Source organism: Seriola lalandi, unplaced genomic scaffold, assembly GCF_002814215.2.
Source record: "Seriola lalandi dorsalis isolate HSWRI2012SDOR001 ecotype SW California unplaced genomic scaffold, Sedor1 jcf7180002054677, whole genome shotgun sequence".
Taxonomy (NCBI): Eukaryota; Metazoa; Chordata; class Actinopteri; order Carangiformes; family Carangidae; genus Seriola; species Seriola lalandi.
This window is the reverse complement of record NW_019525230.1, coordinates 458,543-485,213: the sequence shown is the minus strand read 5'-3', so window position 1 is coordinate 485,213 and position 26,671 is coordinate 458,543. Positions and strand designations below refer to the sequence as shown.

Sequence of the window (26,671 nt, the reverse complement as noted above, 5' to 3'; positions counted from 1 at the left end):
CAAAAGTGTGACTCTTTTGTTGAGTTTTTTGTGTTTCCTGAAAAACCTGAAAAAATGACTTAGGCCATTATTTTAAGAGGGTGTCGATATGTAACCTAAAAAAAGACACCTTGTCACACTCTCACAATCACAGGTGATTTCCACTCTGTAGTGGAAAATTTTAGTGTGACTGTATTTTTAATCTGTCTTTTTATTGTACTGGGAAAAATTGAATCCATCATATGAGTGCTCTCATGTAACCTCATTTGAACCTCTTTGTAGATGATACACTGTTCCAGTTAGGGCTGAACTGCCCTTGACTGTGGTAAAGGAGTAGTTCTTTATCTGCATTCTTTCCCCACATATCAGGTTTTGACTCCTGAGAATTTTCAGCTACCTGCCTGTGCAGCCTGAAATCACCAGCTGTCAGCTAGTGGCGGATACTCCCACATTCTTTTTTGCTATAGTCTAAGAGACTGGATTGTTCACATTTCGAGGCTGCTGATGTTGAATAAAAACCACTTTATCTTTTTTAAGATTTCCACAACACACTCAACCTATGTAACTTCTCAAAACATTTTGCAAGCGCAAATATGTTTTGAAAGCTACATAATGCTGCCTGTATTATGTTTTATATCAACATGATGAGGATATATTGAGGAAATTTTCAATTACTTTTTAATGTCTTTTTTTCTAGCTAAATGAGAAAGAATCTGAATTACATCCACTCTGATTAAATGCCGTAAAACAAAAAAAAGTTTGAGAATTATCAGCTCTATCATAACGTTATGTAGGAGGGATAAAATTTAACATCTTCTGACGAGAAGATGTTAAATTCTGAGAAAATGGCAAAAAATTTGGCAGTTAAGTTAAAACTTTGCCAAAGTTGGAAACTTAGAAAGTTAGGGGTCTGGTTCAATCAAATTAAGCTGAGATGAAAACAAAGCTAAACAAATCATAGCAGTGAATTAAGAAGAGTACTTACATCTTCTGAGGGCAGCACTTCTGTAACTTCATCCTCATCTGGACTACCCGACACATCAGCAGAATTCACCACCTGCACTGACATGACAGGTGCAGACTGGGCAGAAGTGGTCATAGTCGATGGTGCAGCTGCTGTATTAGGGACAATAATTGGCAGGGCCTCTTTGCCTTGCAAGGAGGCAGGAACTATTTTTATCTGGAGTGGAGGCGGAGGTGTAGCCGTGATGGACACAGGGAGACCTGGTGTGGAACTTCCCTCCCGCGGCTTCGCTTGTAATGGAGGAGGTGCTGGCGCCATTTGCTGAAGCCGTGGCGGTGGAGGGGCATTCTGCATCTGCTGCAGCGGAGGTGGCTGACGGGAGGCGCCCGACACTACTAGTGTAGGCTGCAAGGTTCGGACCCCTCCAGGCAACACTGTCACCACCTGGCCCCCTGCCTGCAGCATGTGCTTTGGGATTATGATCTTGGTGATGGTCTGGGCTGGTGGAGCTGCTGCTGGAGAGGTGGCTTTGTTTGCTCCTGTGCGAGAACGTGTGGTCATCTCTGGCACGTCTAGAATAATGTTGGAGGCACAGATGTTGGTGATGGTGTTCTCTTCCAGGTTGTTGTTAGCTGGGCGGATTGCCTGGTGACCAGCAGAGGTGAGGGCTGTATGAGTCGCGTTAATGGCAGGTGAAGGTGGTGATGGGGCAATCTCCATCTCCTCAGTGGCAGGCTGGAATACAGACGGATCAATATGTTAGATAATCCATTTGAATGAAAATCCCAAGAAACTGTTTTTTCTTCAGAGGACAACATGATGTTACCTGTGAGAGCTGGTTGGCTCTGTAAGCTGCCAGCGCTTTCAAATACTCCTTTTTGGCTGCTTCTGTCTTTCTCTTGTACACCTAGTGGAGACAAAACAAGTGCCACTGTTTTAAATATGTGCCAAATATCTTTCTGTTTCCACAAACAATCATCTTTTCTCCAAGACTGACTTAGGATATTAATTTACTGTACATAAGCATGTGTGCTCACCTGTTTCTGTTCCTCAGCCAGGCTGTCCCACATGGAGGCCACAATCTTTGACACCTCTCCAAAAGATGCGTTGGGGTTCTGGCCCTTAATAGCTGCCTGGGTGTCTCTGAAGAACAAGGCGTAGGCGGAAACAGGCTTCTGTGGCTCATTTGGATCTTTCTTCTTCCTTCCTTTCTTTGCGCCCATGGCCCCACTCACTGAGGGCAGTGGCTTTCCTCCACCCCTCCTGGCTGCAGCTGGGAAGACAGAGGACAGGGGACCTGGGTGGGAGGACATGTGGGAGACAACAGAGGAAGAGGAGAGAGACATGGGGGAGTCTACCAGCACACTCCTCTGAGTAAAGAGAGGAAAAGAGAGAGGGGTGGGGGGTGGGGGGGGCACATATTAGCTGCAGGGTCTAAGACATTGCATGGAATTAGACTGACTGTGATGAATGCAAACAAACAATGATGTTGGCCACCACAGGTGTAACCCCTCACCTTGAAGTCATCCATGTCCTCATCCTGCAGGGAACCAGCTGGAGACGGTGTTGCTGACAGCGGCTGCTCAGGTGTCTCTGAATGGTGCCCCATGTTTTCACCCCCGATCCCCAGTGCCAACTCTGACTGGTTAATTGTACTGAGCTGATTGCTTCCCAGAAGACCATGACCAATGTCACCAAGCTGGACATCAATGGTCATAGGGGATGAACTGCTGAAATGTGAACCACTGGAATTTCCCAGTTCCTGCAGAGGGATCAAACCAGTTGTAAACAACTCTTAATTTGCATTCATGAACAAATAACATTTAAACAGACAAAACAGTATTCTGGCCCGCAGGTAGAGCACTCACCAATGCAGAAGAGCTCAGCAGGGCCCCCCCTCCAGCCTGTCCCATTGCCCCAAGGTTCAGCTGCTCCAGGCCTTGGGACCCAGAGTTAACAAAGGTGGACGCAAAGGAAGGGTCATTGGCCTCGACAACCAGGTTACTAACAAGGCTCCGGGAACCTGAAGGTCCCCCAGTCCCATCTGACCCATCTGTCAACTCAAAGTGAGACACAGCATCACTGATGCCCAGAGCTGGGTCTGGGTCAAGGGAGATGGGAGGGATCTCAAACACCTCGTCCCCAAGACTGGGAGTATGGAATGTCTGCTGTAAGTGGAAAAGAGGAAGAAGAGCGGGTCAGTCCTCAACGAACCAAAACACATGTAAAGACCAGTACAACGAAGACATAGTACTCTGCACTACTATGTTGCTTGAATTAACTCTCTCACCTCAGCGGACAGAAAAGGGTGGCCTGCTCCGCTGATGGTGAGATAACCGTCGCTGCCTTCTGGAAACTGAAACAAGACTGTTAGCATCTAACTAACTAATGTACAGCTTCATTGTCACCCTTGATCAATGACATTAAACACTGGATTACAGGTTACCTTGTTTTCCTCAGAGTATCCACCGTATGCTTGAGTGTCCAAAAACTCCGAGTCAACATTTTGAGCACATCCATCCGACAGGTCAGAGTAAAAATTAAGGTCCATATTTAAAAGATTTACTCTAAATAAATTATTACGCACGTTGTATACTTTATTAAAAATAGGAATTTCTTGATTTTCAACCCATTTAGGTCAACTATCCATACACTAACTGCAGCTGCTAGCAGCTAGCTAATCACTGTCGGTTAGCATGACGTTAAGGTCGAGGAGATGATGCTAAGCTACTTTAGCTTTGAAGTCCGAGGGTGAACGAGGACAAGGGGGCGACCTGAGGCTAATAACAGCTGAATAATTACAATGTCTCCAAAATATTTCACATAAACTCCCCCGTAGTGCAATGTTTACTGAAGGCCCAACATGAAACTCATTCATATGCTGCGGCGATGCTAGCACCACCTCTGAACCGACCACAATGGCTAGTGCTGCATTCAAGGGCCGTGGGAAAAACGGCCGTTTTTGTTCGAAACACTTCGGACATATTCGGTAAATTAAAGTATGTTAACTTTCTGCTATGTGACTTGCTAAAAGGTGACGAGACGACGTCTAAGAAACAATAGCGTGGACGCTTTTCTCATAACTGGTCTTTACAATTTTGTTTGCTTAACGTTTTGTTTGGCCAATTAAAGCAGCCAGTTAAATGTCTGATGCATTTGTTTAAATTATTTTCGTTTGAAATAAAAAAATGAAACAGCAGCAACCAGATTATCTACGTTATTATTGCTGACAAGCTTTGAATTTGCTTGTATTTACCATTTACGAGCAAACAAAAGACCCTGAATGCAGCAGTACCTCCTACTGCAAGCAGAGATTAAACCAATCGACTGTCTTTGCCCTCCCAGATGGAGATGAACTAAAACCAGGTTTTAATTACAACACATTACGCAACAATTACTTTTGCTCACTTTTAATTGAATGTTGAATGGAAAAATCTTGGAAATCTGTGGTTAAAAAGCAAATTATAATGATATAATTTAATAACTGTGATTCAGTTTGAATGTATTTCAGTTACCAAAATACTGACAAAATAACATGTAATCTAGATATTTCATGAATTTTAACTGGCATTCATTTAATATGGATGTGTTGTAATATTATTATTAAGCATAATTTTCTATTTGTAATGTGCTTTTCTTAACGATATTAAAAGGTCTTAAAGTCAAATCAAACAAAATATACAAGTATTTGTAGTGCATGCAGCCTGCCCACCCAATCTCTTCACCTTTGCCACTCTCCTCATGCAAACAGGGTAAAGAAATTATTTATAATTTATGGTAATATCTTTTATTAAAAATTACAAGACCCTGGAGCTCAGTTTTATGAAACACCTCAAGCCATCTGTCATCATACAGCAGCAGGTGTGTGTTGCACCTGCAGTCCTCATTGTTGCTTCATGTAAGCAGGACTGGTTAAATATTTAAAATTGCTTCTGGATTTAATGCTCCTCCATCTTCTCTGCTTTGTACTGTTTTTCATTCTTATATCAGGACACCCATCATGCATCAGCACTTCATTTCAGCTGCAGTCTGTAACTGCTGACACAGATTGGACTTGAATCATTCCTGAAAGATGAATTAAACATACTTTGATTCCATTATGTGCCAGTATATGTTACTTACTGAATTAATATAAATAGGCACAAACTGAAATTTAGCTACAATATACAGAAAAAGTCTATAATAACTAATAAAATGAAGAGCTGAGTCACTGAGCCAATGAAAAGCATATGTCTATATGTTGGTCTCTGATTGGCCGATGTGTCAGATAGATAATGTGGGAGTGGAGGTGTCACTGAAAATTATATTAACCTTTTAAATAATGAAACTGGTGATGTCATTGGATGTCACCTGACTGGGGGACAGTGTGTCAACAAGCTACAGTGATACAAGTCTGGTTAGTGGACCCACGAAAATGAATGGACATTATCAGCGTGACGGCCTAACAGGACAGCACTATGACGACAAAACAAGAAGACAGATCAGTCTCTCTTTTGAAAACCCGTTCAAGTAATGCCCACCAATGTTTTTCACAATTATTGTTGATATAGTGGTATTTACACATATTCTGAGTTTACTGAGTATCAATTGCTGTACCTGCATATCATATTCACACTTACAGTATTTTATTTTCAGTGGGATCCCACTCTTTGTACTGTCAGAAAGGAAGTACAGCAACAGATACATATTTAGTTTCGAATATAACATAATAATCCAATAACATGTTTTAGCTATCATGATTCAGAAAGATCATTTAAAAAAATAAAATAAAATAAAGTGATGAAACACAGAGTGGAACAGTAACTATGTACAGCAGGATCTCTAACTTAATTCCAAATAACTGGGTGTAGTACTGTTCCCATCTAGTACTATTAAGTACATCATTAGCCTCTGTGTACGTGGACACTACTGCTATCAGTAGTTTGTAGCTCATATTTAATGGGAGTAATTTAAGCTCCTACACATGATCACCTTCTGTAATTATGACACAATTATTGTAATTGTAATAACAATTATTATAAAACACTGTTCAGAAATGAACATAACTGATCTTGTGTACAAACGGTAAACCTCCTTGTTGCTTCTGTCTGGTGAAAGTGACAATAATACACAGAAACTTGCTTTCACTTTAGATTGCTGTTATTCATATCACAGATACAGTCAGATCATAAAACAATAGTAACTCATTGCCGTCATATTTGCACCATTGTACACAACTGACCAGCTCTACATTTTACATTACACCCATCCTCCTAGTACTGCTTCAGTAACTAATAAGCCACTTCCCCCACCCCACCCCCCTCTCAATGCCCACCCCTCCCACAGAGTGAAAACAATAACAGTACATCCACACACTGGATCCCCTTTTAGTTCACAGACTCGACTGGACACGGAGGATATGACCAGATGAGATAGGGGGGATTGTGGGATCAGGATCCAGGCTCTGTTCAGTACATGTCCAGTTTCATGTAGCGCAAGAGGACCAGCATTGAGGTTCTTGGATAAGAAAAGGGTATCTGTACAGCAGGGGTCCCCTTTTGGTCACGGCTGGGAATGTGATGGGAATTCATAGGTTTTGAGAAAGAGGAGAATGATGAGTTGTGAAGTAAGAAAGCTCAGCTTTTTGCCATGTTGTCAGAGGTTATTGAGGAGGGTCGGGAGAAAGATGGAACACAATTCTCAGTGATGAAAAAGAAAACGGATGGGTGCAAACCTGCTCCTGTCATGAAAAAAAAAAAAAAAAAAACCCTATATAAAATAAATGAATAAAAGTAGCAACAAAAACACACATTCGTCCATAATTCGATACATAACATGGTAAAAATAAAAGACGAAGAATAACATGATTCATTGTTGAGAAGGGGACTAAGTCAGATGTGTTTGAGGAGTGGGGTTGAGTCAATCCTCGGAGCTTGATGAGGAGTCAGAGTCCTTCTGTGCTATGATGACATCGTCCAATAGTGCTTCTTGATCCGAGCTGTCGTAGTCACCTTGGGAAAGGCTGTCGCCACCCTCCATTTTAACGTCAAAGTCCGGACTGGTGAGGAAGTGATGGGTGGTGTCCAGGTCCTCCTCATCCATCATGTAGGCTCCATCCGAGACCAGAGTCTCCTCCTCTACTCCATCCAGGTTGGGGTCTTCGGGAGCAGGCTCTGGAGCGTGGTGATGGTGGTGATGGTGGTGATGATGATGGCGGCGTCGGCTTTTCTTAGGGATCTCCGAGTGTTCGGTCAGCAGTCGGTGGAAGAGGGTCTCGGGCAGGAAGCCCTACGAGAGGGATAATTATTATTAGAAACATTAGACAGTCAGATGTGGTAAAAACAGAAGAGAGCAGGATGTGGTTTCAAATCTCGTCTCCGACACTGTGGAAAATACAGTCCTACAGTCTTAAAAAAAAAAACTAATTTACAGGTCAGGAAGAAGAACTTTTTAATGCACCCCAAATTCTTTTCCAGCGAACCACAAGTACACTTCATTTCAACTTTATTTCACTTCACTGCTCTAAAAAAATCAATCCTATACGGTTTTTGTCAAGTGTGTCAGCTACTAGAGTTGGTCACATGGAAACAGTGCAGGTATTACAGCTTCTTTTATTAAGCAAGGCATCAAGGAGAAAACAATTGCGAAGTAGTAACAGTATGATATGAGTACGTACCGAGTTCCTAACAGTTTCAGACCAATCGGGTGCTACAGCGATATCAGGATTCTCCTCCAGATATTCCCTCAGATCTTGCAGCATCGGACAGAAAGCAGCTCCAACCTTCACAGAACATTTGGATGTTTGTGTTAGCAAGCGATAACACGCAGGCGACAAGTCCGATCTAGAGAACTGCATAGATTGCATCTTCATCATGTCTCACCTTCTTTCCAGTCCTCATGTTAATGAGTTTGACCTTCTCGCTGCCTGTCAGGGCTTTATCTGCCCTCCTCCTCCTCTTCCTCTTGCTCCTGTTCACAAGAAGCTGAGGAAACACGACAAATGATGCGATAAGGCAGAGACACAGTTTCGGAGGAAAAACAAAATGTCAGTAACCAAACAGAGACCAAGGTTTGATGATAAGCCAGGCAGTATCAATTGAGACTTGAAGAGTTTGGTCCTATTCCATACGTGTCATGAATTTACCTCCAGCATGTCTCCCTCCACCTCATAATCTGGGTTCTCCTTCAGCCAGGTGGGAGGGTCCCTGCGTCGAGGAGTACGCTCCAGCGGATCGAGTCCGTCTGGGTCTGATAACTAAGACAGAGAGACAAAACAGTGATCAAACAAAATCCAAAGCGCTGTGTTATAGAGGAACACACGTAACCCTGTCCCATGTACCTCTTGGTCCTTGCGTTTCTTGCGGCTGCTGCTCTCTCCCCCTGACCCATTGGGCATCAGGGCCTGCTTAGAGAAGGTCAGCTTCAGCCCCTCCTCCTGGCAGGGTGAGAGACAGACAGGCGTCTAACACACATCACAGCAGCACCTTATAATGCCTATCTTTGATTTTACACTGATCTTAACAACTGATCTTAATGGCCAATAAAAGCAAACACAGTGTCAGTTTGCCCGTCTATGCCTTAATTTTAATATATTACTTCATCCTCCACTGTATTTTCACCTTAAGGAGTTTAACAGTGAATTCTCCATCTTCTCCTTCTGCCCCGGGGCCACCAGGCACGCCGCTGGGTTTACGGATCACCCTCGTGTAGGCCATCTCGTCTCCCACCAGCTCTGAGCTTGGGTTAAGCTGAGCCTCAGGCACGTATCGCCGGCCCGAGGGCCACTGACCACTCAGCACCAGCGTACACAAACTGTCCAGGCGGTTGATCAACACGCGGTCCTGAGACAAAGGAGTCGTCTCATGAATCGTTCACAGCAACAAAATAAACAGGTGGTTTTATTCCTTTAAAAGAAACAAGACAAACATGTTGTAAACTGTAAATTACCTTGGGCCAGTCCACTCTGAGAGGGTCAGGGGGTGGGACGCCATCCTGAGATGGAGTCATGGAGAGTAAACTATTATCTTCATCCACGTCACACACCTTCATGCCTGCTGAGAAGGAAAACAGGAAAAATAATTAAATTGGTTGTTTTTATTCTTGCAGCATTCAACACTTTTCATCTTCCTCTATCATCTTACCTCTTTCCGCCTCTTCCTCACTCTCGCCGCTGTCATCGCTGCTGCCTGATCGCTCAGAGGACGATGAGCCTGAATCAGAATCAGAATCTGAATCAGACCCTCCTTCTCCCTTCCTTCCAGTTCTACCTTCCCTGCCCCTGCTCCTCTTGAAGCTCCAGTCCTGCCCTGGCACTTTTCCATCATGGTGACTCAAAGGCGTGCTCTGCAGGTCAGTGCTGATTTCAGCGCCAAGCAACCGGGCGTCCTCAGCCACCTCCTCCTTTACTCCAGGCAGGTCCTCCTGTGTTTTGGGCAGGATGATGGGCATGATGGGCATTGCTTGGGGTGGAGGTGGAGGGGGCGGGGCCTGCTGGTTCTGGATGAACTCTTCCCTAGCCTGACTGAAGGTGAACTGTGGGTCTGAGAAGATGGAGAGCTCAGTGCGGCTGACACCATGCAGAGCAGCACCCAGCATCAGCTGACGATCGTGGTCCGGTATATTCCACCAAGTGGGCAGCTCCGAGCTGGGCGGGGCCAGAGGCAGACGTTCCTCCAGGGTGGGGTGGGGCAGGACTCGCTCACGGAGGCGACGCAGGAGGCTAATACGGTAGAGGGTACGGGAGGCGCGCTCCTCTGTGATGGGGGCCACAGTCTGGGAAAGCTCTGATGGATCTGAGTAAAACCAGAGTAAAAGATCAAAAGTCAATAAAGTGCCAGTTAATTCAACATGTTCTGCTTTTATCAAACTGCTATTTATGGAAGTAATGAGCATAAATATTGGAGTCCCTAGTTAAAACATGTAGTTTCCAGTAATGTTGACAGTATGAGCCTCCACAAAAAGACCACAGTGTATTAAGTAGTAGTTACCTTCACCGCGGCCTGGGCGGAGGTGGCAGACCCTCCGGCACATGGCAACAAAACAGCGGAAGTATCGACTGAGGCTCTCATCGGTTTTTTTATCCAGACGAGCAAAGGTACGGAAGCGGTTCCAGTCAAAATCAGGTTCTCCGCCCTCAGGAAGACCTGGTTCCTTTTTTATCTTTTCCACGCCAAAAGTTGATACCACACGGTAGAAGTCACACTCCTCCCTTCGTGTCCACCTAGGAGAGGGACAGAGGGAAACTGGGGTGAGGTGGGGCCGATCTGACTTTGGGGCTTCAATGGGAAATTTAGACATCTGATAAAACTTCAGAAAAACCCTCACGGAGGCAAACAATTCAGATACTACCTGTATGTGTTAAACTTGAACTTAGTACATACTGAAAAAGCACAAAGCCTTTGTGGTATGATGTAATAGCAGTGTACCTCTGCTGGCGCTCCTGCCGTGCAATCTCCTTCAGCTTGCTGGCCTGTTCGCACCGCCTGCGCCTGCGGTCACCCTTCGCCTCGGCTTCAATCTTCAGCTGCTCCTGTCTGTAGCTGCGTTGGTAAGCTGTGATAAGCCGCCGCAACCGCGCTGTAAGTGACGAGCTCGAGGGCCAGTCACACGCACCACTCTGGCTCGATAAGCTTTCCGTGACCACTGGCCCTGCCTTGTCTTCCACAGAAATCTCATCGTCCACGTTCATAGAGTCAGGCTGGAGGACAATGTTAAAATAGAGACACATTATAAAACATTTTTTAGTTCCAAAATATTCAAATCGAGTCCATGCAAACAGACCAGTGCAGACAGAACCACTTTAATATGATGACTCTGATTCGTACCTCCTCGAAAAGATCTTTGTGTCTTGACGCAGGCTTGAATTCTGGGTCCTCTGAGTATTTATCATAGTCAGCACTGCACAACACAAACCATATAGCACCATAAAGTAAAGTCAAGTAGAGGAGCATCCTCACCAAAACATCTGCCTGTTTCATAAAGTTAAATTCAAGACTTTTAAGATATAACAATGTGGAAACTATAAAATATATACAAAATAAGCTCTGATTGACGATGTAGGCGTCACTCACTCGTCTCCAAGCTCAGTGTCACCGGTGTGCTGCTCGGCATCAATTGCCTTGTCGTCAGGCCGACCAGCTCTCTCCAGGAAGCAGAGGCAGGGATCGGCACGCATGGTGGTGTACATTTCATAACCTAGTGATTGGGACAAAGTCAAGGCTCTTATACAAAAAAACGCAGACATGTTCCAGATTTAAAGCAAGGCAACTGGAGGAATGAACCTGTGTTGAAGTTGTAACTCAAAAATGTTATGAACCTCTACAGAGAGAGAACATACCGTGTTTGTAAACGCCTGCAAGCAGTGAGCGGTCTGCCTCAGCATCCCACCATCCTGCCGGTACCTCCTGCTGCTCCATCTCAGGCATCCAGATATCAACATCCCTGACAAAAGCATTAGTATTTTACCGTGTTGAAGTGTTAACTTGTGTCTAACAACTTTGATGTCCAACCGGCTGCATTACATACCTGATGTCGGCCCCTTTCAGGACAGATTCCGCATGTTCCCCAATCACCTCCTGTTTCAGGTAGTAGAGCATACGCACCCTCAGCAACACCCTGAGGTGGGAGAGGAGATGTTTTAATGTTTTGAGCATGGATGAGAATACATTCACATGTGCACACAGAGCAAAATACAAAAAGCTGATGGGGCTTCACTGACTTGTTGCACTGGTGCTTGAGGTGTTTGCGGTAGCTGTCATCCAGCAGCAGGGTGTCAGGGTTGTACTTGCGGATCCACTCCACTTTCTGAACATCAAACGTGCTCTGGGCCTTTACCCTCTTTCCCTTCCTGCCCCTTGGAACAGGGATTGACAGGCCTAGGTGGAGAAAAGACAACAGAATAAGGGATAGTCGTCAGTAAAACACACTTAATTCAAGGGTCACAAATGAAGTAGGAAACATATTCTCTGCACACAAGCTGCGCAGCCTCTTACCAGAGTGATTGAGTAGTGTTGTGGGTTCACGTCCGTTCTCCGGCGGCGTGATGAGCTCCCAGATGAAACTCTTGATATTCTCATCTCCGCGGTAGTGGAGCAGACAAAAGACCAGGATGACGCGGCAGATCGTCTCAACATCACGTTCACTCAGACGCCGTTTACATCTAGCGTGAGACAGGATGTCCCTCCAACGACCCCAACTGCAGAAGAAGAAAACAGGAAATGGAATGAAAGTACAAACCGACAGAGTATAAACCGACAAAATACTTAAATATTATGTACAGGGACATAAAAGCTGTAAGTTAAGTCTACATACCCATAGACAAGCAGGTGTTTCTCCACCCGGAAACAGTCCGTGCGGCCGTATCCACCTCCACTGTGGCGGTCAGAGCGTCGGGAGGAGCGAGACTGTCTGGAATTGGCAGGTGGATACTCATCATCGCTGTCCAGGTCAGACAGGTCTCCACCTTCGCCTCGTAAAGTGGAATACTGACGGGTCTGCTTGCGTACTCTGGGAGTGTCGATCACGAGGGTGTTCTGTGGGAGGGAAGTGCAACTTTTAGTCAATTACACATTACTTGAATCAATATGCCGACTTTTTTATCTTTGTGAGCCTATTTACTGAATCTGAAAACATCAGGTTTACCTTCCGGTTCATGGAGTCCATGTCTATGTCGGCTTTCTTGGCCCACTTCTGCCAGAACTCGGGATCATCGAGGGCGATGTCGTTGCGGTTCTCAGAGGCCACAAAACTGGCCTTGGAGAAGGTGGAGCCCTTGCCCTCACTCTCAATGGTGATGGTGGTGGCTCTCCGCTGAAGGATCTGGTCAATATCCTCCTCACAAAAGCGACTGCCCTCGTCATTCTCATCCATGATGGCGGCATATGCTCCCTTCCTCAGGAGGTCCTCTATCTCCTTCTTGGAGAACTGCTGGATCTGTTGAAGAAGACACGGAAAGCCATTTACAGCAGTGTTCCAAACTGGAAGAGGACGACTATTGGTCCAACAGTCCCAGCATCCACACTGGCAGTGTTTGCGAGTAGTCAAGTGTCTGCTTGTGCAAGGTATTTCCAGTAATTGCCACAGTGCCCAAGTGGCCATTAAGACGACAAGCGTGTGGATGTTTAATAGATCTCACTGGGACACACTTGTTGATCCCGTCACAATCCGCAAATACAAATGCCGTTCGTAGCACAATCAAGCTCGGATGAATTGTTGAAACAAAATCAGTGAAAAGAAAACAAACATCCGAGAGCTGTGAGACAGCAAGCAATTAAATTTAAACGCACATAAGTCCTGAGTATAAAAAAAAGGCATAACACTATATTATGTTGAGTGGTGTCTATCATGAAATTCTTAAGGATGGATCATATTTATCAAAAGAATATATTTATTTTGTCAGTGTCAGATGTGACATGTTATTCTTAATATGTCATAAACTTCAACTTCTTCATCTCTGTAAATTATGATCATCCTAAAAATCAGCCTTATAGGTGTGCTGCCACCAACAACCAGACTGGTGTGGGGCAGTAGGCCATGGTGCATTGTGGGATACATTTAGCTCCTCTGAATGCCACTTCAAAGCTGTATTAGAATTGCGAATCAAGTGTGAGTTAAGTGTACATGCTTGTGACCCACTTGTCTATGACTTACAGGCTCTTGTACACACACCTCAGCCCTCAACACCAGAGGTGTGTGTATTAGCACAGACCTGTTGGAAACATGGGATACAACTGGTTTGAGTTGGTGACTAGTCGTTTCCTTACCCCGTTGACGTTGCTTTCTTTGTTGCCGCTCATGCTCTGCAGGACGGCACGGTCCAGCCCAAGCTTCAAACTGGCTTTATCCAGCATCTCCCTCTCATAGGAGTTCCTGGTTATCAGACGGTACACCTTAACCGCCTTCGACTGACCGATACGATGACACCTTGCTTGGGCCTGGAACAGGAGGTAAAAAAGATGGGTCAGAGGAGCTCTGAACGTAGACATGGTTAACACGTCAATTTTATACCACACAGTACACACACACACACACAGTCTCGTACCTGCAGGTCATTTTGAGGGTTCCAGTCAGAGTCAAATATAACACAGGTGTCAGCAGCAGTGAGGTTAATACCCAGGCCGCCAGCACGGGTACACAGCAGGAAGACGAAGCGGTCTGAGTCAGGCTTGCTAAAGCGATCAATGGCAGCTTGTCGTAAGTTCCCACGCACTCTGCCATCAATTCGCTCATAAAGGTATCTGTTCAAAAAACAAAAGAGGTTAAAACACCTTACGTTCGTTATCACGAGTCCATAACCTGGTGACAGTTATTAATTTAGCTTAGTATTATATTGAAATATTAATATAGTGAAAGGCACTTTGACCGTCATACCTCTTGTTGATGAGGTAGTCCTCCAGAATGTCTAAACAGCGCACCATCTGGGAGAAGATGAGCACTTTGTGGCCACCAGCCTTGAGGCGAGGCAGCAGCTTGTCCAGTAGCACCAGCTTACCAGCCGACCGAATCAGGGCCTGCAAATGGAAGTCAGGGGCCAGGGGGTCGTACACCTCCCGCAACTCTGCTACGATCTTCTCCTCCGCGCCTGAGAAACACAGAAACGTGCAACAGGTGTAATTCTGTTTTGGTATCCACTTCTGATGGCTTTTCATTGCGGTGCATATTTACTGATCTGATTCCTCATCAGTTTGGGTAGAGTATCACACATTCACATAAACAGTTCAATTTAATGCTCAACTGTTTCTACATGAACAGCTACAACATCAAGATTATTTAAAATTTGTTGTTTGATCTTTTACTCAAACTTGCTGGATTCCTCAGCAGCCACAAAACTGAACAAATGTGCCTGACATTCGAATTAGCCCCGACTAATCCATGACTGCAGAAAGTCGGGATTAAGTTCTCAACATGGTCACAAGAGAAATCACTTTGCCACAACAAGCCATTGTTTCCTACAGAGTGAGTGACAGTTATATTTCATCAGCGGCCTTTCAAAGTGCATCTGACGAGGGAACATGTGACCTTGTGGCTTTAAGATTCCAGAAATGTGTCTAATAAAAAGTGAAATGTATTTATTTTCTTTTTTTTTTTTTTTTTTTTTTTTTTTTTAAACCAGCACTAATTTACAGTTCTTTGATTGCAGAGTCCAAACCTGCAGCAAGTGCAGCTGACACTACTTATCATGTGTAGGCAGCTTTAGGGAAAAATTCCACCTCTGATTTAGCATAAACTCAATCTGCACAATGGAACAAAAATACATAGTACAAAGAATAATGGCACCATCTGCAGCACAGTTTTTGTCGGCCAAGTTGAATGATAATAATACAAGGAACTGGCCGTCAAATTATTTCACGGGCAGGATGGAACGGTTCAGATCAGTTATTATTGGACAGAGATGTAGAGCTGTACATTTGCAAGTCTGAATAATATATCAGGCAGACAAAGGCAGAGCACAAAGAGCTACTCAAACTCAGCTGACTCCAGCAAAAAGGATTCATTTAAAATGATCAACACTACATGCAGAAGATCGAATTAATATTGTTATGCAATACCATTGATGAGGTAGGGGTGGTTGCAGCACTTGCGCAGCTCCATCATAGTGTTGAGCAGGTTGGGGACATTGCTGTTACTGTTTGCCCCTAAACTGAGGAAACTGAAGTTGCGCTCCAGGATGGCTCGGTAGTACTTCTTCTGGATGTCCGTCAACTCAACCTGAGAGGAGACACAGTCAGACTTTGCAACACACGAGCGATCTTGACAACATGTGACGTTTTTTCTGATTTTAGTGTTTCCCGTATATTGATTTATTTGTGCCACGATATCAACACAGACCTCCACATATATATGTGGGTAAAATCTTATTTCATTCCAGAGCTGTACGCAATGCATTGATTCCATGATCCCTCCTTGCCCCGCTCTCACTCTCTCTGTGAATAACCCTCCTCTTCGTGCACACTGAATCAAAACACGATCATGTGCAGGAGGGAGGATTGTTGTTGGCTTTTCCCAGCAGACAAGATGGCTGGCACAGCTGCTAGTCAGCGCTGGCTGCTCATGCAAGTGGATAACATTAATAGTAATTCTTCAACTCTGATCCTGAATGTTTGTTCTCTCAATACACATTAAAAAATGTATCAAACACTCAAAAGAGCCCATTCCTGAGGAGGCATACAGACAGTCTAGACCAGAGATATTAGCAAAACAGAATACCTAGAAATGTAAAAAAAAAAAAAAAAAACATGTAGAAAAGCTGAACAGAATGAAAAGCTATCCAATTAATTTGTACCTATATTTTCAGCATTCACCCAGTACTGCTGTGGCAGCTGAAGCAGTAAGAGAGGGTCAGGGAGGGATCGCTTTAGCTAATGAAGAGAGAGATGTAGGAGAGAAGGAGGACAGCAGCCAACAGGCAGCCAGCCATTGCAGGCTTGTCTTGATGCATCTTTTCTGCTTATCATTATTATTATTATTGTTATTATAATAACTTTTTTAAACTGTTAATAAACAGATACATAAACTGTAAATAAATCCCCATTCACAAGCTTAAATAATTTAGAGACCAATTTGATTTCATTTCTTTTTAGAAAAAGACAGGAAAAACAAATTGTCTTATTTATGTCATTCAAACACAATACAGAGTTCATAGAGAACTGACACTATTTGAACTAACCTCGATGATGGTCTCCTGTTTGGGAGCCAAGTTCTTCTCAACATCCTCCTTGAGCCTTCTTAACATCATGGGTTTCAAGATGGCCTGCAGCTTTTGAACCTAAGGGGACCAAACCAAACACTTGCTCAATGACAGCTGAACATTATCAGTTAAACGCTAAATATGACAGAACAGTCAAGACAAAGAGACAATGCTCTTGTAAAGGTGTATGTGTGTGAATTTCAGTGTTATTTTCACACCTGTTCCTCTGTTTTGAGGTCTCCAAAGTCTCTGAGGAATTCTGTCTCAGAGGGAAACTGAGCAGGCTCCAGGAAATGAAGCAGACTGAAGAGTTCCTCCACAGTGTTCTGGAGAGGGGTGCCAGTCAACAATACTTTGTGTTCCTGGGAAAAGCCGCAGAAAACGGGCAAAGAGGTAGAGACGAAGGGAAGAGGGGCAAAGGAGGACAGAAAGGACAAAAAGGAGGACCAGGAAATAAGAAGTGAGAGGAAGACGACCATAACAGATGAGGAAAAGTTCAAATTAAGTCTTAAAAATCTTTCAAAAAGAATTTCAAGTGAATGTTAAAAGACACATTTTTAGCCTTAGTCCAACTGCGCATCTAACTAAAGAGCAATAAAGGCTGTTGGAGCAGCAGAGATCCTGTTATTCTGTGCAATGGTTAAGTGCTATGAAGCAGCATTAGCTGTGGTCCACTCACCAGATCCAGCATCTTCAAGCTGTCCAACAGCTTGCAGTTGCGATTCTTGAGGCGATGAGCTTCATCAATGATGACACAACGCCAGGATATCTCCCTCAGCTCGGGGCAGTCAGACAACACCATCTCAAAGGTCGTGATGAGGGCATCAAACTTATATGCACCTGGGATCAAATGCTCCTGTAGACAGAAAGCCAATTTTCATTAGACATGTCTAACATCAGTAAAGGTAAATGACAACAACCGTCGTCATCAACAACGCCACCTTGTCATCCTTGCAGTACATCTCATACTGCTGGATCATCTGTCGGCTGGCCAGGCTGCCGTGGTACACGATGGCGTTCATGTTGGTCCACGTGGAGAACTCCCTCTCCCAGTTGGTGATGGTGGAGAGCGGAGCAATGACTAGGAAGGGGCCTTGGACTCCAGCAGCATACTCCTCTGACAGCAGCGCGATGGACTGGATAGTCTTACCCAGACCCATCTCATCCGCCAGGATACAGTTCTGCCTGAGAGACAAGTAACAGGGAATGTGAATACTGAAGCCTTGGGAGAAGCGGTCAGCATCTTTCCCTGCTTCATGTTACGCTTTACTACAATCCTATTTCTGATGTTTTTCTACTGCTTCGGTTAAAACACTGTATCCAAGAAAACGCATGTAGTTTGACTGTGGCTTTGAACAGGTGACTGTGTGTGATCATTACCTGTTGTACCAGTTGAAGAGCAGCCAGTTGACTCCTTCCAGCTGATACTCTCTGAGTATGTTGCCATTCTTGTACTCTCTGGTCTCCTCCAGCTTCTTCCATGAGCTGGCTTGAGGCCGCGGCTGAGGAGAGAGAGACGGAAAACCGGATGAAAATAATAGACTTTTTTTATTTTTATTTCAAAGTCGGAAAGAATCAGTTGGTCCAGTCAGTTGAACGTTGCATAAAATTGAACCTTTCTCAACTTCTTGCGCCACTTGATGCCTCTTGACTCATGCTGGGAACAACCAGTATTTTTAGTCCAATGCATGGTGCTAATGGTGGGAACTGTTGGGCTTCTCTCTCTAACTGTTAAGTGCCTTGAGATAATATATTTGATCATTATGATTTGGCACAATATGAATAAAATTGACCTGAATTCACAATGAATGGCTCCCTGTTGCGTCTCCAGTGTTGGTGAGTAAACCAGCAATGATTTTGTTTTTATTAATGAATTGTATCTGTTCATCTGCAGCTTGTGGTCGAGTCTTTTTTTAAGATTATTTTGTTGACACACTGCAACAGAGGCGGGGGATGACATGCCACAGGGGTCCCGAGACAGATTTGGAAAGGGGACAGCAGTTTTATTGTGTGTCCCCTGCAACATCATTGATTATGTACATTTTCAGTTTTTGAGATTTTTTTTTCTTTTATATATGAAATTCAAATGTGTAGAAAAATAGTTGGTTGGAAATTAACACGAGTTAAAAATCTCTCATTTGACTCCTCACCGTTCTCTTCAGGCGAGGTTGTCTGTTTTGGATTTTGCCGAATTCTTCCACTTTGCCCTCGTCCACGTCCTCCTTCAGCTCCCATGTGGCGTCTTCATAAGGCAGAGAGCACCACTTCACCAAGTAGTAGATAACAGGCTAGAGGGAAAAGAGTGAAAGCTAATATTTAACTTCTGCAAATACGCTACATCATAAAAGACGGTCATATTCCTGGGACAAAAAAAAAAACAGCACAAGAGTTCAGCTACACGGCAAAGAGAGGAACAGCTGTCCAGCTGTGAAAGTGAAAATGTGTTCTCTCACCTCGCCGTTGTCCTTGTCAACACTGTGGGATACGTCTAGGATCCTGTCTACCTCCACGTAGTCTGGGTTAAAAGGCTCCTCGTCCTGAGGAGAACCACAGGGTCAGAGACGGTACAAATACAGACGGGTGACAAATCAAAGGAAAGACCAACACCGTGTCTTAGTAAGGTGACGGTCGACCACGAGCAGCCAGAACAGATTCACTCTCTGAACTCTACGGGACGATGAACATCACTCTTCTAAAATATATTCCCTCAGTTGATGTTTTGATGATGGCGGTTGAGAGCGCTGTCCAAATCTCCCGTAAGTGTTCATATATGATTCACCTCGTTTTCACACTCATCAAAGCATTCGTGACCCTTTGTGGCCTGTGCGGCGGCATCTGCACTTGTTTATTCAGGTTTTTCCCTTTAATTTGTACAAATTCATAGTTGAAGTAGTCTCACCTCCTGGAAGATGTGCCTCATCTGTGCGTGTTTGGTCTTGAACCTCTTGATCTTTTGATGGATCCTCTTATCCTTTTCCAGCTGCTCCAAACTGGCCCACTCACAGTGTAAGTATGAGCTGAGGACGAGAGAGTCAGGTTTTACTCATTTCGAAACGCCAAGTGCCAATGTTGAAGTTATTCAGCGAGAGTCGGAAACTTACTAGTTCTTGTATTTCACAAAGAACTCCTCAACATTGGTGTACTGGCCCTGGGACACCTTGAAGAGAAGAGCAGGTTTTTCAGTTTATGATTTACAAAATAATTGTACAATTTTAAGTATTGCTATGGAAGAAAATTAAAAATGTATTAATCTTACTTCTTTTTTTGTTAATCTCATAGACAGAACTTTGTCTACAATCGCAGCATCTTCCTCACTCGGGTTTTCCTGTAAAAATAAAAAGCAATACACAAATAAGATCCAAATCCAACACTGCAAATAGGCGTCACCACATGAATCAACAAACAACCTTTTCCAGATAATGTCCACTTAATTTCAAGTACTTTTCTTTCAAACTCTCCTCGGAAGAAATAACACTCACCACAAAGAATTGCATGCTGGGCAGTCCGTCACCATCGAGCTCCATTTCCTGTTTAAGCTGCGCTGCTGCTGCTGTGGCTGTCCCGCCACTGATGGAAGCCACGGCTGCTGCGGTTGTAGTAACGTCTACATCTTCCTGTTCATCCTCATCGTCTGTTATCTTGATATCCAGGTCCTCTGTGTACTTCTTCCTCTTCACCACACGATTGGAGCGCCTCTTCTGGCCAGAAAAGGGAGGCGTACGTTAAACGTGAGTTCATCAGCAATACACCGGATAAGATTATGTTCTTCTCTAATGTTCAAGCAACAAGTCCACACCCAACAACAACAACGTCAAACGAGGGGGCAGACGTTACTAAATATTCCAGTTCAACCGTGTACAGTATTTTTTTTTTCCCCCACTTCAATTCAGACGAGAACAGATGTGTGCATTGCAAGGTGTGTCGATGATCTGTGGCAACTAAATCAGGTTATCACTATAACTCAGTTTCATCATTACTGATAGTAACATAAGGTTTCCCGTAACAGTGGGTCTCTATATGAGGAGTCTCAGTCAGGTTTTTCAGTCATCATTTCATCTGAACTCATCCCATTTAGACGCTACTGACGTGCTGCTGTCGCTATGTGGCCTGTAAAGACACTGTATCAGAAACACTATAGTACTTTGTGCAGCTGAGGCCAGAAGTGTTCACTTTATCTGACTCTTACAAGCATAACATTTTTACTTGTTCAACCACATTATCAAAAACGATTCAAATTTTTAGGATGTACCTGCAGCAGTGCTAATTTAATGTCACGTTTTAACAAAGACAACAGAAGCAAAAAGCTGCCTCGATGCTCTATTAGTTGTTGTGTTGACTATTGTGATATAAATTGGGAAAAGAAATTGTAAGAAGTGTGACCATGTATACCATAATCATGTCATCCTCCAGTGCAGCAGGTGAGGCAGGGCTCAACTCCCCATCAGAGTGGTCTGAGGACGCGTTCCTCTTTCTTTTCTTTGCTCCCACTAGAGTGATAGTGCTGCAGGACGACGGAGGAAAGACACAGACAGAATGAGGTTGTGGTAAATAGACAGATAATAGACAGTAATAAACATTGTTTTGTATAAAAAGGTCACATTTCTTAATATAGAGAAATTAGTTTGATTTCAATGATTCCCTCCGTCACCGTCTTATCACGAACACGTCACTTACTTTGTCTTAGTCTTGCTTTTGCTCTTGTTCCCAGTCCCAGGTATTACTGTGCCTCCGGCCACTCCAGCTGTTCCTCCTGGTGTCTTCACTTTGCTCTTTTTGTCGGCCGCACTTGCAGTTTTGGGCGTCGTTGCCCCGGCGACAGGACTTTTCTTCTTGCTCCCTCCTCCACTGGTCTTTTTCTTAGCAGCAGACACCACGGTTATAGTGCCCCCCACCTCAGGAGAGGTCTGGGTTGCTGGAAGCTCATCCTGGTTCAGAACTCTAGGCAGGTTCTTCTCACCCCGTGCTTTGGCCCGAGCTATCGCTTCGGCCACAATACGGTTCGCCTTCTCTTGCTTACAAAGGATTTCTACTCGTCGGACAGAGGCAGGCTCGCCAGGGGCCTTGGTGATGCGGATGGCCTGGGACGGCGTGGTGGTGGTGGTAGTGGAAGGACCTGCAGTAGACGTGTTGATGACCTTCACCACAGAGACTGTGCCGCCAGCCGAGGTAGCCACACTTGTCTGAAGGAAAGAGGATGTTAGAAAAACGTTCTCTCAGGTTTTTATAAAAAGCCCCTAAGCCTCCATCTAATGTTTATATAATAAGACAGGGTCTATGCACATCTGGAGATCTACCTGTGGCTGCAGAAGCATTTTGAGCGGCACTGCAACTCTTTGTCCTCCTTGGCCCTGTGAGATCTGCAACACCTGTGGGCTGCCAGTATTTCCTGTCCCTGACACCAGCTGGTACTGTGAGGGTGAAAAGGAACAGGTCAAGTCAGTCTCTTTTGAAAATCACCAAACAAGTAGATTAAAAACCTAACGAGCCCATGTCAGATTAGATGTAACACAGTAAAGTAGTTTGGCTGGATTTTAAGCAAGAGTCAGATGTTATGTGAAACCTGCTAGTTCGCTGCCTTATCACCAGTCACATTAAAAGCAATATTAATTTCATATTTGTGCTTTAGTACAGATATTGGTCCAGGATGTATTTAGGACCGAGAGCTTTAGAGTAAATGAATGGCACCTTGGCCAGAGCTTTTTTCCTCTGCTTCTTTACTTTGTGCTAAGCTAGGCTAATCATATTATGCACCAATCTCTTCTGAACCCACAGAGATTAAACAGAAATTGATCTTCTCATCTGTAACTCTGGATAAGACCGCAAACATAAATATTCCCAAAAATGCCACCATGTTGGTAGTTGTAACTACATCCTTGACAGATAATTTATTATGGTTTACAGTGATGTAGAATATAACCAACACAATTATTGTGACTACTGATGTGGCCATGTATATATCAAGCAGTATAATTTTCAATCTGAAATTGTTAAATCTTACGTAACGACAGAAATCTGATATAAAATCTGTAATCCGTAATAATATTAGTCACACAGAGCCACATTTGCTAACGTCGCTGTGGGTGTTTTGCCGGGGAGCAACATGTCACAGGGTGTCAGATTTCACAAAACAGCATTTTCAATGACTGACTTCTGGGGAATGTTTGAAAACCTGACTTCAACTAAACAGATGTAAATATTGAGTGTATTGGGAACAAACTGTTGCTTCTATTAGTATCAGACACATCCAAGACCACCAAAGCCCCTCTCGCCTGTATCAATAGAGAATAACAGGAAGTTTGCCTGATTTGTTAGGGTTAGGGTTAAAAGAACATGGTACTTTATCACAAGAGGGAACATCAAAGCTCAGAGTAAGAAACAGGAAAAAACAAGAAGGAAAAAAAATGACATGCCCTATGGGAAAACACTAATCTAATTAAACAAACTGATGCTTCTGAACTCTAAAACAGTTATTTCTCACCTTCACTCCTCCTTGTTGGTTGGGCTGCTGCTGCACCTGCAGCTGAATTGTGAGGACTTTGGGCTGCCCTCCAGCCTGACCAGCAGCTCGAGCCTGGGTCAGGGCAGCTAGTTGGCTTCCCTGGAGCACCAGTTTGCCACCAGGGAGCTGACCCAACACTAGTCTAGCTGGGGCCTGTTGCTGCTGTTGCCCCCCTTGGGCTGTTTGAACCTGCTGAACCTGGGTGACCTGCTGCTGGGCTGTGACAGCTTGACCCGCTGTCGTTACAGAGCCAGCCTGGGAGGGCTGCTGGAGAACCAGAGTGATCCGCTTTGCTTCGCCACCCTAGAATCAGATACAGAGAATAAGGCTCATTATAAAAGTCAGCAGAAGACTGATCTAAATATACAGCTTGTGAAACTCAGCGACGACCCTGATAGTAAACCACAAAACCACTCAGCATCACCTGCTGTAGTGCTGGGTGGTGACACCTTGTGGTCTGTGGTGACAGAGGACGTGTTGCTTACCTGCGTTTGGGCCTGCATGGCTGGCTGGAGCTGCACCTGGCCCTGGGGCTGTACCTGGATCTGGGTAGCCTGAGCCTGGGGCTGGACTTGGACTTGAGTCTGGCCTTGAGCCATCTGTGCTTGGGCTGGAATCTGCACCTGAACCGACTGGCCTGGCGTCTGCTGTACCTGCTGGGGAATGGAAGTGAGCAGCACCTGTTTCACTGGACCGTTGGGAGACTGCAGCAGCCTCTGAACCCCTGCACCCACCTTGACTTGAGCTTGTCCTGGGCTTGCCTGATTCAAGACTGTCCCCCCCTGCAGTATGGACATGCCAGGTTTGAGAGGAGTGCCAGACAACACACGAATAACCTTTCCACTGGTCTGGCCTGCGGCTCCTGATACAGTCTGCAGCACCTGGGCTTGACCCTGCGGTCCTTTGAGGATGACAATTTTACCACCGGCCTGCTGTGTGATCGCAGCCAACTGCTGGGGAGTGAGCTGGTGAGTTATCTGTGTGAGCTGCGGTGCCGTGGTGGTGGTGGTGGCCATGGAGCTGGAAACAGTCAGAGGTGAGCTCAGCAGGACTGTGCTACTGGAGGACCCGCTGGTTTGGCTGACAATTGGTATGGTGGTCTGGGCCTGGATCTGAGGTACAATATCAACGGAGGCAGGAGCAGGAGCCGGGGTCACGACGGGAGCTGCAGCTATGGAAACAGTCTGAGCAGTTGCCACTGGCACTGGCTGCTGTGTGGGGACCTGAACAGGGGCAGGGTCTGGGATGACGGGTGCTACTACAGGAACACTGAGGCCTGCACTGACTGTGAGCTCAGGAGTGGGCTCCGGCTCAACCGGTGGGTCCACCTGGCCCAACGCCAGCTTGAGGGCCTCCTCCACAGGGTCTGTGGAGCCCTGAGAGAAGGAATCGTCCGGTAGGGCATCAAGATTAAACAGGGGTGTGTCCTCAAAGAGGTCCATGATGGGATCTGCCATCTTGCCCACTCCACACAGGGAGACGGGCACAATGTTTAAAAGACTCCGAGATGGAAGCTAAGTAATTGTTGACCAATTCTTCTCAACTTTTAAGTAAACAGCTGGAAAAGAGGAGAGACACTGATGTCAAGGAAGCACAATTTCATGACTTTGACATTATTTACACAAACTCTGTACAGCTTATTGTAAATACACATTCTGCTTCAGTCCTACATACAATTACAAGTTCAGTAACACAAATGGTATGGCTAGTACAGGGATGTTTAAGTGTAAATAAAAATAAAAAAAACCAAGGAGAAGACAGGTTTGGCAAATGCTGCACTACACAGCAAAAGGCAACTGTAACGTCAGGTCCTTGTTTTTGTTGTTTTCTTCTCAGCTCCTAAATTTCATGGATGTTTCTATGATGTATATCAACATCACAGCATCATTCATTTAAGTTTGTTTCCAAATGCACAGAAAGAATAGGTATAGTTGGCTAAACCATAGACAGCTTTCATATAAACACACTTATATTTACCGTCTTACGAGCTATGACTGACATCAAGTTTACTCTACTGTGACTTAAGATCATCACACTACTCATTTATTTAACAGTTGCGAAGTTTGAAAACAAGTTTAAATGACATATAAAGTAAACTAATAACTGCTACTGGATTATAAAAAAAAGTATTGTTTTCGTATGTGACATCTAACACATGGCCACGGCCAGAAAATGCTTTCAATGTGATAGTAGACGTTTTGAAAAACATAAAAATGAAAGTAAACCGTTTCAATAGTAATAGTAACTACCCAGGGAACATTCAGTGAATGGAAATAGTTGGTGGTGAAGTCAGACGAGGAGGGTACTGATGCTGGAGAGCTATGATGCTTTCCCCTCTGGTCGTATTGCAGTCTTTCTCACAAAACCGTCGGTTAGCATTAGCTTGTACCGCGACCAAGATGTGCCCTGTTACAAAAGCGTGTGTGGCACCGAAAACATATCGAGGCTCTTAAACACGGTCTATTGTACGTTTGGAGCCGTTAGTTCGCTTCTCTGTCATTTACTACCAACCATTCAGTCTACCGGACTCCTTCAATCTCATCAACAAACCGGACCAAACCAAAGCAACGTGCCACAATAACCATTGCCCGTCAACGTTCAGACACGGGTTAGGCCGCAATACTGTTTCGGTTGGCCTGCGTCTAATTTTTGCCAAAAATACCTGAAAATAACCATCGTAACCACTGCCCTAACTCTCACAGTAATAATTTCGGGGTGCTAAATTTACCTTTGCATCGACACACATGGCTTTCTCCGTCTCACAACACTGTACGATTACAGGAAACGGCCAGGGAAGAGCAGGAACTAACATTCTTGCCAGAGAAAGCGTAGAAAGCGTGCCCCTCGGATGCTATTAAACGGCGATTGGTCAGTTTCCTCCTGAGCCGGCAGCATACGCTAATTTCATTGGCTGAACCGGCTGTCCGTCATATGAGAGGCCGCGACTAGGCGGGATGAGAGCCATAGTTTGGTTGAGAAAACAATAAATGCGGCCTAGCTGAGATCATTTGACTGACTGATCTTCAACATCGCTGTTTTAATGCCACAGATGCTCACGTTAGAGAGCGCAGGCCTGTAAGAGCTGACTGGAGAAAAACACACGGTGTTTCAATCATCTCAAAGGGTTAATGGAGAGCACAACGCAACAGGCCTGTTTGTAAATGACACCATCGGTTTTTTTCAGCGTTTTATTACATTGGCCACAGCTCAGGACTCAGTTGACACCAATAAATGAATGGCGAGATCTTCTAATATTGCTTTATTACTTTATATAAATATACACCCATAACCCTTGGGAAAATGGGCGGATTTGAGTTAATTATTATTACATTTTGAGAATTGATAATTGATAATGTGATGACTTGACTGCTCTCATGAGTGATTGTAATTAGGGAAGTGTGGCGCCCTCTAGCGCTCAGGGACTGAAATATAATTATTATCGGCCGTGGCTGTTCCAGTTGATACATTTTCAGTTTTTATTTTAAACATGGCTGGATTAACCCCCTCTTCCTCCACTCTTTGTACACCCCCAGGTTTGCTGTGTGGTAATCTGACAAATAAAATT

General features: G+C 44.6%; 2 protein-coding genes across 6 annotated transcripts in view; both read right to left on the bottom strand.

Moving 5' to 3' along the window:
* tox4a (TOX high mobility group box family member 4 a) overlaps nucleotides 1–3,869 on the bottom strand; it is a 6,116-nt gene extending 2,247 nt beyond the window's left edge. Inside the window, exons 1-7 of the mRNA XM_023421952.2 lie at nucleotides 3,390–3,869; nucleotides 3,234–3,299; nucleotides 2,812–3,111; nucleotides 2,460–2,705; nucleotides 1,981–2,313; nucleotides 1,770–1,850; nucleotides 965–1,678 (exon numbers count right to left, since the gene is read on the bottom strand). Coding sequence (XP_023277720.1) covers nucleotides 965–1,678; nucleotides 1,770–1,850; nucleotides 1,981–2,313; nucleotides 2,460–2,705; nucleotides 2,812–3,111; nucleotides 3,234–3,299; nucleotides 3,390–3,494 — 1,845 coding nt within the window. The 5' untranslated portion in view covers nucleotides 3,495–3,869. The remainder of the gene's footprint in view (nucleotides 1–964; nucleotides 1,679–1,769; nucleotides 1,851–1,980; nucleotides 2,314–2,459; nucleotides 2,706–2,811; nucleotides 3,112–3,233; nucleotides 3,300–3,389) is intronic.
* Nucleotides 3,870–6,064: 2,195 nt separating this feature from the next.
* On the bottom strand, nucleotides 6,065–25,950 carry chd8 (chromodomain helicase DNA binding protein 8). Of its 5 annotated transcripts, none has more exons than XM_087178126.1 (40): nucleotides 25,835–25,950; nucleotides 23,841–24,664; nucleotides 23,592–23,762; nucleotides 23,086–23,409; nucleotides 21,902–22,015; nucleotides 21,282–21,787; nucleotides 20,997–21,108; nucleotides 20,087–20,305; nucleotides 19,864–19,932; nucleotides 19,709–19,764; nucleotides 19,507–19,624; nucleotides 19,061–19,144; nucleotides 18,758–18,895; nucleotides 17,988–18,109; nucleotides 17,549–17,792; nucleotides 17,287–17,463; nucleotides 16,826–16,969; nucleotides 16,587–16,685; nucleotides 15,469–15,628; nucleotides 14,291–14,501; nucleotides 13,962–14,157; nucleotides 13,684–13,854; nucleotides 12,563–12,853; nucleotides 12,233–12,453; nucleotides 11,914–12,116; nucleotides 11,640–11,796; nucleotides 11,447–11,536; nucleotides 11,259–11,362; nucleotides 10,993–11,116; nucleotides 10,747–10,819; nucleotides 10,348–10,619; nucleotides 9,910–10,142; nucleotides 9,064–9,714; nucleotides 8,870–8,976; nucleotides 8,542–8,763; nucleotides 8,262–8,357; nucleotides 8,067–8,177; nucleotides 7,804–7,905; nucleotides 7,599–7,703; nucleotides 6,065–7,210 (listed from the first exon to the last, which is right to left on the bottom strand). In XM_087178126.1, the coding sequence occupies exons 2-40, from the start codon at nucleotides 24,561–24,563 to the stop codon at nucleotides 6,842–6,844; spliced, it is 7,689 nt and encodes a 2,562-aa protein (XP_087034252.1). In that variant the 5' UTR covers nucleotides 24,564–24,664; nucleotides 25,835–25,950; the 3' UTR covers nucleotides 6,065–6,841. The 5 variants fall into 5 exon arrangements, with proteins under 5 accessions (XP_087034252.1, XP_087034253.1, XP_023277635.1 ...); XM_087178127.1 differs by having other exon boundaries at nucleotides 23,592–23,759; XM_023421867.2 differs by having other exon boundaries at nucleotides 23,592–24,664.
* Between the last annotated feature and the right edge of the window lie 721 nt (nucleotides 25,951–26,671).